Below are 13,154 nucleotides of genomic sequence, written 5' to 3' on the forward strand. Positions count from 1 at the left end.
TCTGTTCCCTGAATCCATCAGCTGGGGTCTGTGGTAGTTACTAAAATCCCTTGTTGTTTTCATCCTAATTTGGGGGGGGCTGTATGTAGATTGAGAGGGGGGGGGGCATGCAGGACTCAGCAGAAGTAACCCCCACCCCACCCCACTGTCTGACAGCCACACAGCCCCTCCTCCTGCTGCCCACTAACAGGACAGCAATGAGTCACATTACAAATTTCTAACACTCACAGCATCCACCAGAACAGAGAGTGGAGAAGTTAACTGTTTAGGTGTATTGTGTTTCCATTTTCCATTCCCTTTATATCTTTTGCGTGTGTGAGGTTTTGGACACTGCATTATTTTTGACAGACTCACTCTTGCTTAGTGTAAAATGTGACAGGAATCCATGCTTCTTGTCACAACAAATGGTTGTAGCCCAGCTTACGCTGGCACCGATACAAAGGTATTGAAGTATGAAAGGCTTAAAGCTGATGCGCCTGTTTGTGCAAACTCACCGAATGAGGAGGAGAAATGAATTCACCTGACTCCCCGATGCAGGTGCTGTGGCAGCTGGATATCTTTAGGCGGAGTCTGAGGCAGCTTCCTGGCCACTTCTGCCTGGGGGAGGCGTGTATCTTCTGTGCGCTGAAGGTAGGCCGTGCCTGTGTTGTGTCTGTGTCTCTGTCTAGAGACCCTGTTTTTACAGTACACTTCACTTTCAACTTTGGGAAAGAAGAAGTTTGGCAGCCTGAAGATTCGCTTGATTTACCCCCCCCCCCCCCCCTTCTTTTCCCCCACCCCGCAGAGCATCTTCACCCAGTTCCAGCACAGCAGAGAGCGTGCCCTGCCTTCAGACAACCTGCGCCACGCCCTGGCTGAGACCTTCAAGGATGAGCAACGGTTCCAGCTGGGCTTTATGGACGACGCAGCCGAGTGCTTTGTAAGTCCCGCGTGCTGACCGTGACCCCGGTAGGATGAGGGCACCCGGGCCCCCCTGGGCACTGGACCAGAGAGGAGATGTGCTGTGACAAACGCCTGGGCAAGGTTACACAGAGAGGCCCTCTCCTGACAGGGCCTGCAAAAATGATCAAGGCACGTTACGCAACACGTGTGACCTCTTCTGCCCGCTCGCTCTCACTGTTAATACTGCGATGGGAAAGCACATGCTGTAATGGGCACAGTGTATCATTAAGACATGTTCATTTAGTCCCGCTTACATTTGTTAGGGCTTCATTTCACGCTTAGCACTAGTGAGAGGATGTAATTGAATTTCTCTGCTTGTAAACCTTTCCTGCTTCTCCTTCCTCACTGCTTTTTATGTTTATGTTTTGTACTTTTTTTGCATTTTGCTTGGATCCTCAGATCATTAAATCCCTGGAGACTTTAGATTTAGAGTGTTTTTGCCTGTCTGATTCATTTCTGTGAAATGCTTCTGTACTGGATGACGTGGTGGCTTGTGTAGTTCACAGCCTTAATGGTATTTATATGAATGACTAAGCTGAATTACGGTTGTTTTGAAATTGGGTCGTTTTGTCCAAAAACCTCTGGCTATGGTTCTTGTCTACCAAAATCATGTTACAGTATATACTGTATACACATTCTTCCCCAATTTTGGCATCAGCGAATATTTGTTTATAGGGTAAGAACATCATTTATGTAGTCATTCATGCGACATGGTGTTCTCAACTGGTCTGTGTGTGTGTGTGTGTGTGTGTGTGTGTGTGTGTGTCTGTGGACTATGTATACAAGGTGTCTTTTCCACAAGCCTATATTATACGCTGTTCACATTGGTATTTGTGCCTACATGTATAGCAGAGTAATTAAAACTGCTCTGTACAGACGTATAATTATTTCCTGTTTAGCGCAGCAGGTTTGCGGGGGTGAAATCATCCCCACGGAGGAAATCATTATGGGGTAGGGACTAAACATTAGAGTGAGGTCTTTCTATCTGCACTAGTGGGTCAGAGCAGAGGTGGGTGATGTCTGAAATGACCAAGGCGAGTTCAGCTTAGGCTGCCAAGGCAGTAAACACGTAAGCGATTGACCCAGATCAGTGTCTTTTCACATAATTATTTATAAAAAGTCTAATCCTCGGGTTCCTGTGGTTCCGATTCAGTAAAGACTATATTAAATAAATAGTTGGATCTACAGAACTAACAGCCAATTAAAAATAAACTTTACAGCAGTTCTGGGAGCCAGGAACAATAAAGTACTACATCAAGAAATGATCGGTTCCTGTCAACAATGTGTGTGAGGTCTTGTAACGTACTCTTCCCTCCAACATTAGCAGTGCTTTAACGACAGGTTGCATCCTCACTGCCTGCTATACATTTGAAGTAGCCTCTGTGTAAGTCTGTAAATCTGTAAGTTTTTTTTTTTTGGGATTATTTTTTTAAAAAGAATACTGAGGTTCACAATACCAGAAACTCTAATCTAAATCTAAAAGCATTGTTATGAGTCTATCATCTGTAACAATTTTCCTGTGAAGAACAAGGTCTCTAACAAGTCAATGTTCCAGTATCAGAAGGAGTTGTTTGAAAATCTTTGCTCTTCCATCTACATTACTGTTATTCCTTTTACAAGTCTAAAAACTATGTTTTTATGAACCAAGTTTATTTCCTTAGCAACATCAGTGTATTTAAATGAAAAGAACCAGACCTCTTTGTACATTTGCAGGCATTGCTTAACTTGGGAGGAAACCAGTGACAGTAATACAGGCGGTAATGACATAGTCCCTGTCTTGTCTCACCTCCTAAACAAATAAAGAAAATTTAAAAAGGGAAATCCAGATGCATTAAGTGGTTTTCTCCTTGTTTCCGGAGCATCCAGTGTGTCTTCTGATCTTGAGCGTCCCGAGAGCAAAGAACCTTTTATTTCTATTTGTGTTTTGCGGGGCTGATTTTTATGTCTCCACAGGGTCTGTCCTTTTGCCTCAGTGAACCCGTTTTCTCTGTGAATGTGTTTTCTTCTCAGTTACCCTTGTCTGCCTCATTAGCAGGGAATTTGTACTGACATTCTATCTACATCACAAGACCAGGATCCACAGTTTCAATTTCTAATTTACTTTAGCCAGAATGGGATTCACAGTTGAGCATAATTGAACCATTATTGGAGATTATACGTTTTGTATGAATATGTCTAAAATACAACACAACTATCCGCACAGGCACTGTTTCCTGTTTAGCCTGACTGACCGCCATACACTGTCCACGTGTTTAGTCTGCTCAGTTTACTTTGGCTGTTTATGCCAAAGCAGTCCAGTGCAGATGCATTACAAACCAAAAGTAGCGGCAGGTTATCGTGTAGGAATGAAGGGCTCATGTGTTTGTCTCTTCGTCTGAAAGGAGAACATTCTGGAGAGGATTCACCTACACACGGTACCTGACATAGAGACGGATGCCTGCACGTCCAAGTCCTGCATCACCCACCAGAAGTTTGCAATGACTCTTTATGAGCAGGTAATGGAGCTGAAACACTCTGCACACTGTTCCTTTATAGCCCCATGCATTCAGCATTGTACTCAGTATATGAACAACATACGCAAATCGCACATCCAGTGCAGCTCTCCGTCAGATGGGTAGAGACGTCTTATGAATAAATCACTGTTCACAGCGAGCGGGGCACTGCCAGTCCTGTTCTAGTCAGATACAGGAAATCTGTCATCAGAAAAGATTATTTGAATGTGCTGATGAAGAGATATTTTCCTCACACATAAGCTAGCAGCCTGAAAGGGCAAGTCAATAGCGGTTTTCCCAGTCACTAGCTCTCAAGACCTTGTGGAAAGGTTACCATACTGTTGGGATTTAGTGAGAGGGAGTTCAGGCAGGATCAACAGGAGATCAGTGAACTGGAGCTGAAACAGTGCCATGCAAGTGTCAGCAAGATGTGGTTAGCACCTCTAGTGTGATTAGAAACTTGCACAGGCAGCATAAGGTAACCCAGTGAGGATTGATGATTTCACACCTCCTGGTTTCACTATCTGAGTGAGACAAAAAGCTTTTAAATCAAGGATTTTTTTAGTGGTTGAAGATGGTATTTTTGATCCAGCATCAGGACTGATCAAATCTAAGTTCACTTTTTAAAAAAGGGCTAATTTAGAAGTGGCCTACTGAGCTGACACCAGCCGTGGTAACACACATGTTTACGGTAATTTGATGCGTTTTCCATCCCCCCCAGCATGCTGACAAAAACACCTCAAGGTGTCATTTGTCCCAAGCCTGAAATGACAGGATAGATAATTAGTGTTGTGGAGTTGTGTTTTTAATTGGCACCTAGCTAATGGCCTTGTTTGTGTTCCTTCCCTGCAGTCTGTGTGCCGTAGCTGCGGGGCCTCCTCTGACCCTCTGCCTTTCACAGAGTTAGTGCATTATGTCTCCACCACGGCCCTCTGGTAAGCGCTGCTCTCGCCAGCCACACTGTCTTTTTCACTGACCACTGACCATTAATGGCCTTCCCTTCCCCTCCCCCTGTTTCCCAGCCAACAGGTGGACCGCGTGTTTGAAAGGAACGAGAGACTCAGGGCTGACATGTTTGGGGAACTGCTGCAGGCAGCGAGCACCAGTGGGGACCTCAGAAATTGCCCGGTAGGTGTCCTCTTCACTGCCTGTCCAGGGGATGCAGATGTGTCATTCCATCCAGTAGCCAATCCAAATCCAATGAGTTCTTTTGGTTGTTTATTTTAATGTGCATTTTAGCACTGTATGTTCAGTTGGTTTGTGTCAGATGGACTAGATGCCCACCTGGGAAATGAAGACAGCAGGAAAATCTCACCCGCTGCTTTTGAGAAAGTTGTATCCCTGTCAGGGGACTTCATGATCATGTACATGCACGCACACACACACACACACACACACGATGATGTTCTCTGGAGGTAAGGTGTCAGCACACACTGCATTTTTAATGTGCTGACACCATTTGTGATCTGAGATGACCGTGGTGAGCTCAGCTGTGCAGATAGCATTGTACTTAAGCATACAGATCTAATGTCAACACAACAGTGGTTATGTTCAATGCACATATAGGCATTTTACGTTATTTCCTTGTGTTGTTCATTCAAATGATGACCTACAAACATGCTATAATCAAAACAAAAGATATAGCCACCAAATCAATGTTGGACACATTAAAAATATCTCATTTTCACACCAGTCTTGTTCGACTTGTTCCCATGAGACATTCTGATGTCAAAATGAATTTATGCATGAATAAAATATTATTCATACCAGCCATCATTGGTCGTGTGGTTATATCGTCTTCCACCTGCTTGTAAAAGAAAAGGATTGGCAATGACTCTGTGCGTCTGAGGCATGTGCAGTGTTGAGTTATCTCATTGTGTGCGGCTGTCACATTGTGTTTGAGCAGAGCGCAAGGAGAAGCTGCCATTCTAGGCTTGAGATAAAAATAGTCAGACTTATCCTCAGTCAGCTGCAACTGCAGCACACCACTCCACTTTACCTCAGTCTCATGCAAGTACTTCATATGCTGCACCTTAAAACTGCTCCACCTATATGTGTGTGTGTATGTGAGTGTGAGAGACAAGACAGCATTGATAGTGCTGCTGAAGCAGCATCTTGCAAGCATAAAGCATTAACAGACACTGTGGTGCTGCTTGGTTTTATGACTCCATCCTACGCTTTCTGCATAGCATTTTTGCTTCTTCCCACCTTCAGTTATACGATCGTTGCCCTCAGGGGAAAAAAAGTGAACCAAACGAACCGTCCAGTTAATGAATACTGGTCTAAGAAGTGTGAAGGCTGTATTATCATAGATTATAGATATGATATAGCCAAAATGCAAAATAGCGCTAATAAGACCGGAGGCGATATGATAACAGGGCTTAGCCAATCATGTGGGTTATCATGTTTTCCCTTTTCGCCGTTTTAGATAGGTAGATTTGTGAGATGAGCCCATTGTGTCTGAGATTAATGTGAGCAGGTCCAGTGTCAGCGTTGCATCCTGCTCTCCTGCATCTCACTCTACTGTCTCCCTTTCCTCTCTCTGCGCAGAGTAACTGCGGACAGAGGATCAAGATCCGGCGTGTGCTCATGAACTCCCCGGAGATCGTCACCATCGGCTTTGTGTGGGACGCCGAGCAGTCCGACCTCACCGAGGATGTCATCCGGTGTCTGGGTCCACACCTCAATCTCTCTGGGGTAAGGGCCTGGTCAGCTGCAGAAGCACAGTCCTCACAACGCTGGTTAGGCAAGGAGCGTGCGTACAGTACAGGCATGTCTCTGCAGTTTACTCCCACTCAGCTGGAGACATGCATTAGGTGTAACACATGGAGTTTGTGGTATTCTTCAGTTTCTTATTCTTCAGCTATGAAGCAAAATCACTGCAGTCCTCTGACACAATCACGTGCAGCCAACAGTGATTTTTCATGCTATAAATCAGTGTACCTCAGTGAAGTGGGTGCTCATCAGGTGATACATGCTACTCAGCTGACGTTATCTGAGCAGCTTAAAGGTGCTGGAAGAATCTCAGGGTACCTGGGAGTGCTGAGATGAGGAAGCCCTGACCAACCTCTACCCACCGTTATCCCTAGTGGGATGAAACCAATTTATTCTGTCAACGTGGGTGCCCGATTGTTGTTGGCAGATAATGCGGCCAGTTTCAAACCAAGGCTGTAGGGCACAGATTTTACTCAAGACATCCCCTAGTTGACGGAGCCTCTCAGGAGAACCCCACAACTCTTCTTTTATCAGCTTTATAGAATTGTATTTGAGAAATGCAAATGTCTCCCTGTGAACAGTGCAGACATATTTTAGTGCAGACAGAATATGGGAAAGCCCAGTGGAGAGATCCAGAAGTGGCCTAAAACTTAAGCGAGATTAGAACATGCTTATTCAACAACTCAACATAATCTTCCCCTGCCAGGCTGTAATGATAGATTAGAAAACTGGTCCGATTAAAGTTGTGAAGGCACTGATTACACAGAGTGAAAATGTAGGCAAAACAGAATGTAAGAAGCATGGTTGCCTCTAGCTCTTTATGACTGTGGCTTTTTTAGATGGCTCTTGCATGTCTAAACCTCATTTGGATGCTGCACAGAGAAAAGCTGTGTTTCGTGGCGTGTTTGTCCACAGTTTTAGTATGTTTGTTTTTTTTTTAAGCGGAAGTTTTTTTTTGTTGTTGTTGTTAGTTGTTGTATTTTTGCAGCTGTCGTTACTTGACATTACGTGCCCAGCGCAGTTTGTTTTAGCTGCGGAAAACATATGCGAGAAATAAAGCGGCGCTTTATCCCCGTAAGTCTGCGGTTGCGTAACGGCATCAGATGTGCGGTCCTCTGTCCCTGCTGCTCCTGAAGCCTCACCAGGTTTGTTTCATTTATGCCTCTGGCCCCAGGTACCTCCGTGACAAGACGCGCGTGTGAAGTGCCTGCTTTTATCTCCCTCGCATGCGTATATGCACCACTGCAGGCAGCGTTGTTTCTGTCTGAGGATCGCTCTGTTCTTTGTTCGAGAAGTGTGTCCTCAGAGAAGCTGTTGCGCAGGCCACAAGATGTCCAAATCCAAATGGTCCTTTTGCTGGTCCTGTGGTTCAGAACATTTTCCGGTTTGTGTCCAGGAGGAAGACTAGCTGTGTTCATTTGAAGGCTGCCTGGATGGATTTCCATTGCTGCTTTCCTGGATTTGCATACATTCCAGTCACGGATTAGTTTAATAGAACTCCGGAGTTTCACAAAAGGCCTGATTCATTCTTCTGCTGAGACATGTGATGTTGTTGGTTGTTAAAACGCCCTCCCTGGCATCTATTGTTGAAGGTCACCAAGAAACCAACTATTCAGTCAGAGAGGGAAAGAAAAATGAGGGGAAAAAAAAAGGGTCTCTTTGGCGATCTCTCTGCCACACACTATACGACCTTTGTGTGAGGGGTTCTTGGAAGAGGAGCCTTCAGCTGAAGCTGCTGTTGTTGTCATTGAAATACTTAGATATGCGTGTGTGTTGGTGTGAAACACGTTCACAAACACACTCATACAGTGCGCAGATGTCTCTGGAACTGAAGTCAGGGACACAGTCCATTGAGTTCATGACAATTTCATTTTTACATGTATGCAAAACGTTTACAATACCTTGCATTCAATCTAACCAAAGCCCTTTACTCAGCATTCACTTTAACGACGATTCAAAAGTGGCCATATCACAGGGAAGGTGTCTTCATTGTGAACTGTGAAAACTGGGAACTCCTGTGTATTGTAGATCCACTGTACAGCATAGTAAGCCCAACCTTTCATTGGATTGGTTTGGATTTCCAAGAACGTGTAACTACAGTACCAGTCAAAAGTTTGGACACACCTGAGATGATGGGAAACATGCATTCAAAGAGGTTTAATCTAAAGACTTACGCGCAATTTGTTTTTTAGGCATCAACTTCACTATTTATATTTGTCTATGTATGATTTTTTTTTTAATTAAAAAATATTTTTGGCTGCTTTGAAGAATCTAAAATATAAGAGAGTTTTGATTTAACACTTTGGTCACTGCATAATTCCAGTTTGTGTTATTTCATAGTTTTGATGTCTTTACTATTATTCTACGTAAAGGAAACCCTTCTATGAGAATGTGTGTCCAAACTTTTGATTGGTACCGTATGTCCATTTTCAAACCCCTAGCTTGTGTGATGTGTGTCTCCCTCAGCTGTTCTACCGGGTCACTGACGAACAGGCCAAAAAGAGCGAGCTGCTCCTGGTGGGGATGATCTGCTACTCCAGCAGACACTACTGTGCCTTCGCTTACCACACCAAATCCTCCAAATGGGTGTTCTTTGACGACGCCACTGTGAAAGAGGTGGGTTTTTCGCACCGGCGGCCTCTGTTCTGCTTCAGGTATTCCACTTTTCATTTCCTGGTTTGTCAGCACTGTGCTGCTTTAATGGGGTCCTTTCTATAGAAACGCCAGGAGAGTCTGCAGACATGGGATATCATGCTGGGGCAATGAAAACAAATGGTGCTTTGCACAGATTAGTCCTGCATAAAAGCAGAAAAATCTGGAATTGCTATAAATGAAAAAGTGTTTGAGGCAAATCGCTGCTTTGCTCAGACTGGGTAAACATCTGTTCCCAATGCATGGCAACTCACTGTAACATCGTGGCAACACCAGTGAAGTATCTTTTTTTTTCCCCACCCTTCAAGTAACCTAAAAACAGCCCTGGAAATGCAAAGTTCATTATTCCAGGACTACTTACCGTGCTTGACGAGAACAATAAAAGCAAGCCCCAGCTCTTATTTTATGAGTGAGAGATCAGAAAGCACAGCAGCCAGCTGTGGTATTTATGAGCACTTTGTTAAAAAAAAAGACACTCGGTGGAATAGGAAGGTTGCTCCCATTGATCCGCTTTAAGAGGTGGGCATGATGATGGTGGTTTCGGTGCGGCGGCGGGACCTCCGCGCGGCTGTGAGGTCCAGGGGTGAGGCCAGAGGCACACTTGCTGTGGGTAAGTTTTACAGCGTGTTGAAATATGGTGGGATGCCTGTGCGCTATACATCAGCCGCCTCTGCAGCGTGAGCAAGCTGGCTCTGCTGGTTTATAGGCGTCAAACACGCTCGCTGAGCAGCCGCACCTAACATATCGCCCTCGTTCTCTTCTTCTGTTTGCAGAGCTCCGTGTAGCCTTAAGCACGCACACACAAAATTGTTCATTCATGCATTTGTTTATTTTTTGAGCAACATTAATGTGCAGTACCTTGTCATATGTCTGTACAATCAATTTACAGTGAGAAACCTGGGATGTAGATTTCAGTAATAATTACCAGAGCAAGAAAGCTCTCATAAAAACTGGTAATGTTTGGTCACAATGCCCATCTAGCCTGTCCCCACCCTGCCCAGGCTGCTTTGCACTCGGGCAGCTTGGTGCATGTAGGGTATGGTGCAGAGGAGCCATGTGAGATGCTCCAGGAGCCACGACTGCTTCACTAGTTCTTATTTTATTCCCATTGCGTTAATTAAGGAGTTCACCAACATCTGTTTGCCTCAAGTCACCCTTTGTGGCATTTCAAGACACACACACGCCCAGCCACTGTGGTGAAATATGCTTGTATTTCTAATAATAAATTTATAATTCAAGTCAAGGGAGGTGATGTGTTTTGTAATGCTCTGAATGTGACCCACTTAGGATGTCGTTTTGCATATTGGAGATTGTTCTAGCTTTTCCCTTGGAAAAAGTTTACTTTTCAAAAGTTAAAACTGACGCTTATTTTAAGGCATTGCTAAGTCATGCCTTCTATAAGGTTCCATTTCCACTTTCTTTCTACCAGAACTCTTAATACTACTGTGCCAATGTGTATTGAATGCTTTACACTATATATTTATTGGCATATATGGATATGTGATTTTATATATATATATATATATTTTTTTTTTTTTTCCCTTCTACTTGTAGATTGGATCTAAATGGAAAGACGTGGTCTATAAATGCATCCGGGGCCATTTCCAGCCACTCCTCCTTTTTTACTCAAACCCTGACGGAGGGGCCGTCTCCACTGAAGACGCCCCCAGACAGACTACCATGTGCCCCCACTACAAGTCGCCAGTCAATGGAGAGTTTGCAGGTGAGAGATACCTTTCAGCTAAAGTAGGAGGAATATCTGAGTGATGAAACTAGGCTCATTAGGTCCCCTTGTGCCTTTCATGTTTATATATAAATAGATATATTCCTATTCAAAATAGATATATATATCTATTTTGAAAGGAGACATGGGTATTTTTAATATCCCACTTGGTCCTCAAGGCACTGAAACATGTGACCTTGTCATTTTGCCCCATTGAAAGATGCCTTTGTTCGCTCCATGAATTCCATAAGTTCACAATTTTATATTTCCATGACCTGAAGAAAGACTGGAGAACCCTTCCAGAAATACTACAAATTCTGGAAAGAGTATTGAAATAATTCAGTGTGTGCTGTTGGAAACTGCTATAAACTGTCTTGTACTGAGGTTAGCATTATACACAGTATACAGAATTGATGCACTAACAAGTAACTCAACACTTATGTGTTGATCTTAATGCCTCAACATTTCCTCATTTCTGCTTGAGAGGCCAACAGATATTCTGTTTGCTTTCAGCAGGTTTACCTGTCACATTTGACCCTGCACACACATTTGTGAATCATTTATTTTGTTGTTTATCCTCTACCAACGAGCTGAACTGTTGTTAGAGGGGGTATTTTCTTCTTACGTAATTCATCAGAATCACAAATGGTTCATAATTCAGTCTGTACCTATCCTTAACAAGGGGGGTCTTTATATAAAGTGTTACTACTTCAGCCTGACAGCCACGGGGTCCATAAAAGTTTAGCTAATAAGACCAATAGTAATCATTTGGAAGTAATGTGTGTTACAGCACGGTGCCAAAATTTCATTGATGTTTAAGCTCTCCAGCTGTCCTCAAATGCACCCAGAGCAAACTATTCCACCATGCCATGGAGTGCTGTGGTTTGCTGTGAGGTCTGGCTTTTATGGGACTTCTTTTCCTCTTCCAAATAGAAGGTTAGCAAAATAGAAAACAAATGTTACTTTTTGGTGCAAGACAGAGTCTTTTTTGAGTGAGTGTGAGTTTTGCTTGCCCACGTTCTCTCCCGTTGCACGCAGCTCCTGAAGCCTGTCACAAACGTGTTAGGCCTGGTACTGCTTTTGTGTAGCCTCCTTTCTCCTAAGCACTGTCTGTCTCAAACATGGACTGCTTTGCATTAGTATGCTCGATTTGAAATTGAAATAGAAAATTCACTCAAATTTTTGCATCACTTTACCTTTAGGAGCCTGCCGTATTGCAGAATAGTCAATGAATCAAAATCTAAACCTAAAAATGAGAAAGAGTTTCTCTCTGAAACAAAGAGCTTTTTATATTTTGTGCATACTTCGCAGTCTAGCTTGTGAAACCCACTCACGAGTCTTAACTACCTTTGGCAAGGCAAGAAGTTGTTGATGACAAGAGATAAGCATTTGTCCTGTCGATTAGAGCGCTTGATTTATTTTTGCTTTTATCTCTTTTAATGATCTTCCCTAAACTCTGCAGACTGGCAGCTCTCCACATCACAGCCATGGGGCTCTGTCCTGCTGGGAGAGCTGCCATTTTCAGAGGAAAAGCACAACAATTAAACAGTGAATCTGTAGGGGATAGGGAGCCATATTAATTCAGATGTAAGTCTGTTGTGTGTCAGCTTGAAAAGAACTGACCATATTCAAAGGGATTAGCATGGCGGGCTGTACCTCACACAATACACTGCAGGTACCACCCTGCTGTTAGCAGCGCCAGCATAATTATCATTTGTAGTCTGATTACTGGTATCGAAATAGATGTCAATGATATGTCGCAGCTTGTACCTACAGCTCGGCCAGGGAAAGCAGCCGTCCATTTTACATCTCACGCCTTCCCTTCTTGTCCTTTTTTCCCCCGTCTTTTTTCTGTGCTGCTAATTTGACCCAGTGCATGAAGTTCCGGCTCCTGGCACCAAGAAGCTGGAGCTGACCAGGGAGAATGTGTCTGCGCTGCTGTCCAGCCAAAGCAGCTTCAAGCAGACGCAGCAGGCGCCTTCCAGCTCGGCCTTCAGCAGGGGGAACGGGCAGACCAGCGGTGGACGGGGGCCAGGTACCACCGGGGGAGATGGGGAGGCTTTCACTGGAGCCCTTCATTATTACTTTGCATTCCATCATTATTGTAAAATCTAATGCCTCCCTTCTTACTCCTTTGGCAAGAGCTAGCAGGTGAACTGTTTGATATATTTACTTCCTTCCACACATGAGAAAATATTACCACTGGCTTAGGGCTTTTTTTTTGAACAATAAAACTAGCTTTTTGGGGACTAGCTGTTATTGCGTTTATCCTCACATTTCATCCATCTGTTTAAGATTTCCATTTTGACTAGATTACCATAGCTAATTTACAGATAAAAAAAAAATATTAATGTGTGAAAAAATAATTTTCAAATAAATATATTTTATTATGCAGTCACAGTATGTGGAATACCTTATAAACAGATGGGAAAATGTGATTTTTGTGAAGAAGGACTGAAATTCATGGACAGCTGCAGGTAACCCGCTGTGGCAAACTGACCCACATTAAGCAGGAAGATGGAAGAGGATGGTTGCCAATGAGATCAGAGTCATATTACTGCTATGCACTGTTACCTGTTGCCTCTGAAAGATTCATGAAGTAAACAGGAGTGTGTGTGTGTGTGTGTGTG

At 43.7% G+C, this 13,154-nt stretch overlaps 1 protein-coding gene across 2 annotated transcripts in view; it reads left to right on the forward strand.

Annotated features, from left to right (window-relative positions):
- The window catches only part of LOC118793149 (inactive ubiquitin carboxyl-terminal hydrolase 53-like), a 46,875-nt gene that overhangs the window by 14,645 nt on the left and 19,076 nt on the right, over positions 1-13,154 (forward strand). For both annotated transcript variants that reach the window (XM_036551175.1, XM_036551176.1), the window contains exons 3-11: positions 538-630; positions 785-919; positions 3,324-3,437; positions 4,287-4,369; positions 4,457-4,562; positions 5,985-6,131; positions 8,616-8,765; positions 10,356-10,524; positions 12,398-12,559. In XM_036551175.1, coding sequence (XP_036407068.1) covers positions 538-630; positions 785-919; positions 3,324-3,437; positions 4,287-4,369; positions 4,457-4,562; positions 5,985-6,131; positions 8,616-8,765; positions 10,356-10,524; positions 12,398-12,559 — 1,159 coding nt within the window. The remainder of the gene's footprint in view (positions 1-537; positions 631-784; positions 920-3,323; positions 3,438-4,286; positions 4,370-4,456; positions 4,563-5,984; positions 6,132-8,615; positions 8,766-10,355; positions 10,525-12,397; positions 12,560-13,154) is intronic.

This window comes from Megalops cyprinoides, chromosome 18, assembly GCF_013368585.1.
Source record: "Megalops cyprinoides isolate fMegCyp1 chromosome 18, fMegCyp1.pri, whole genome shotgun sequence".
NCBI classification, from domain to species: Eukaryota; Metazoa; Chordata; class Actinopteri; order Elopiformes; family Megalopidae; genus Megalops; species Megalops cyprinoides.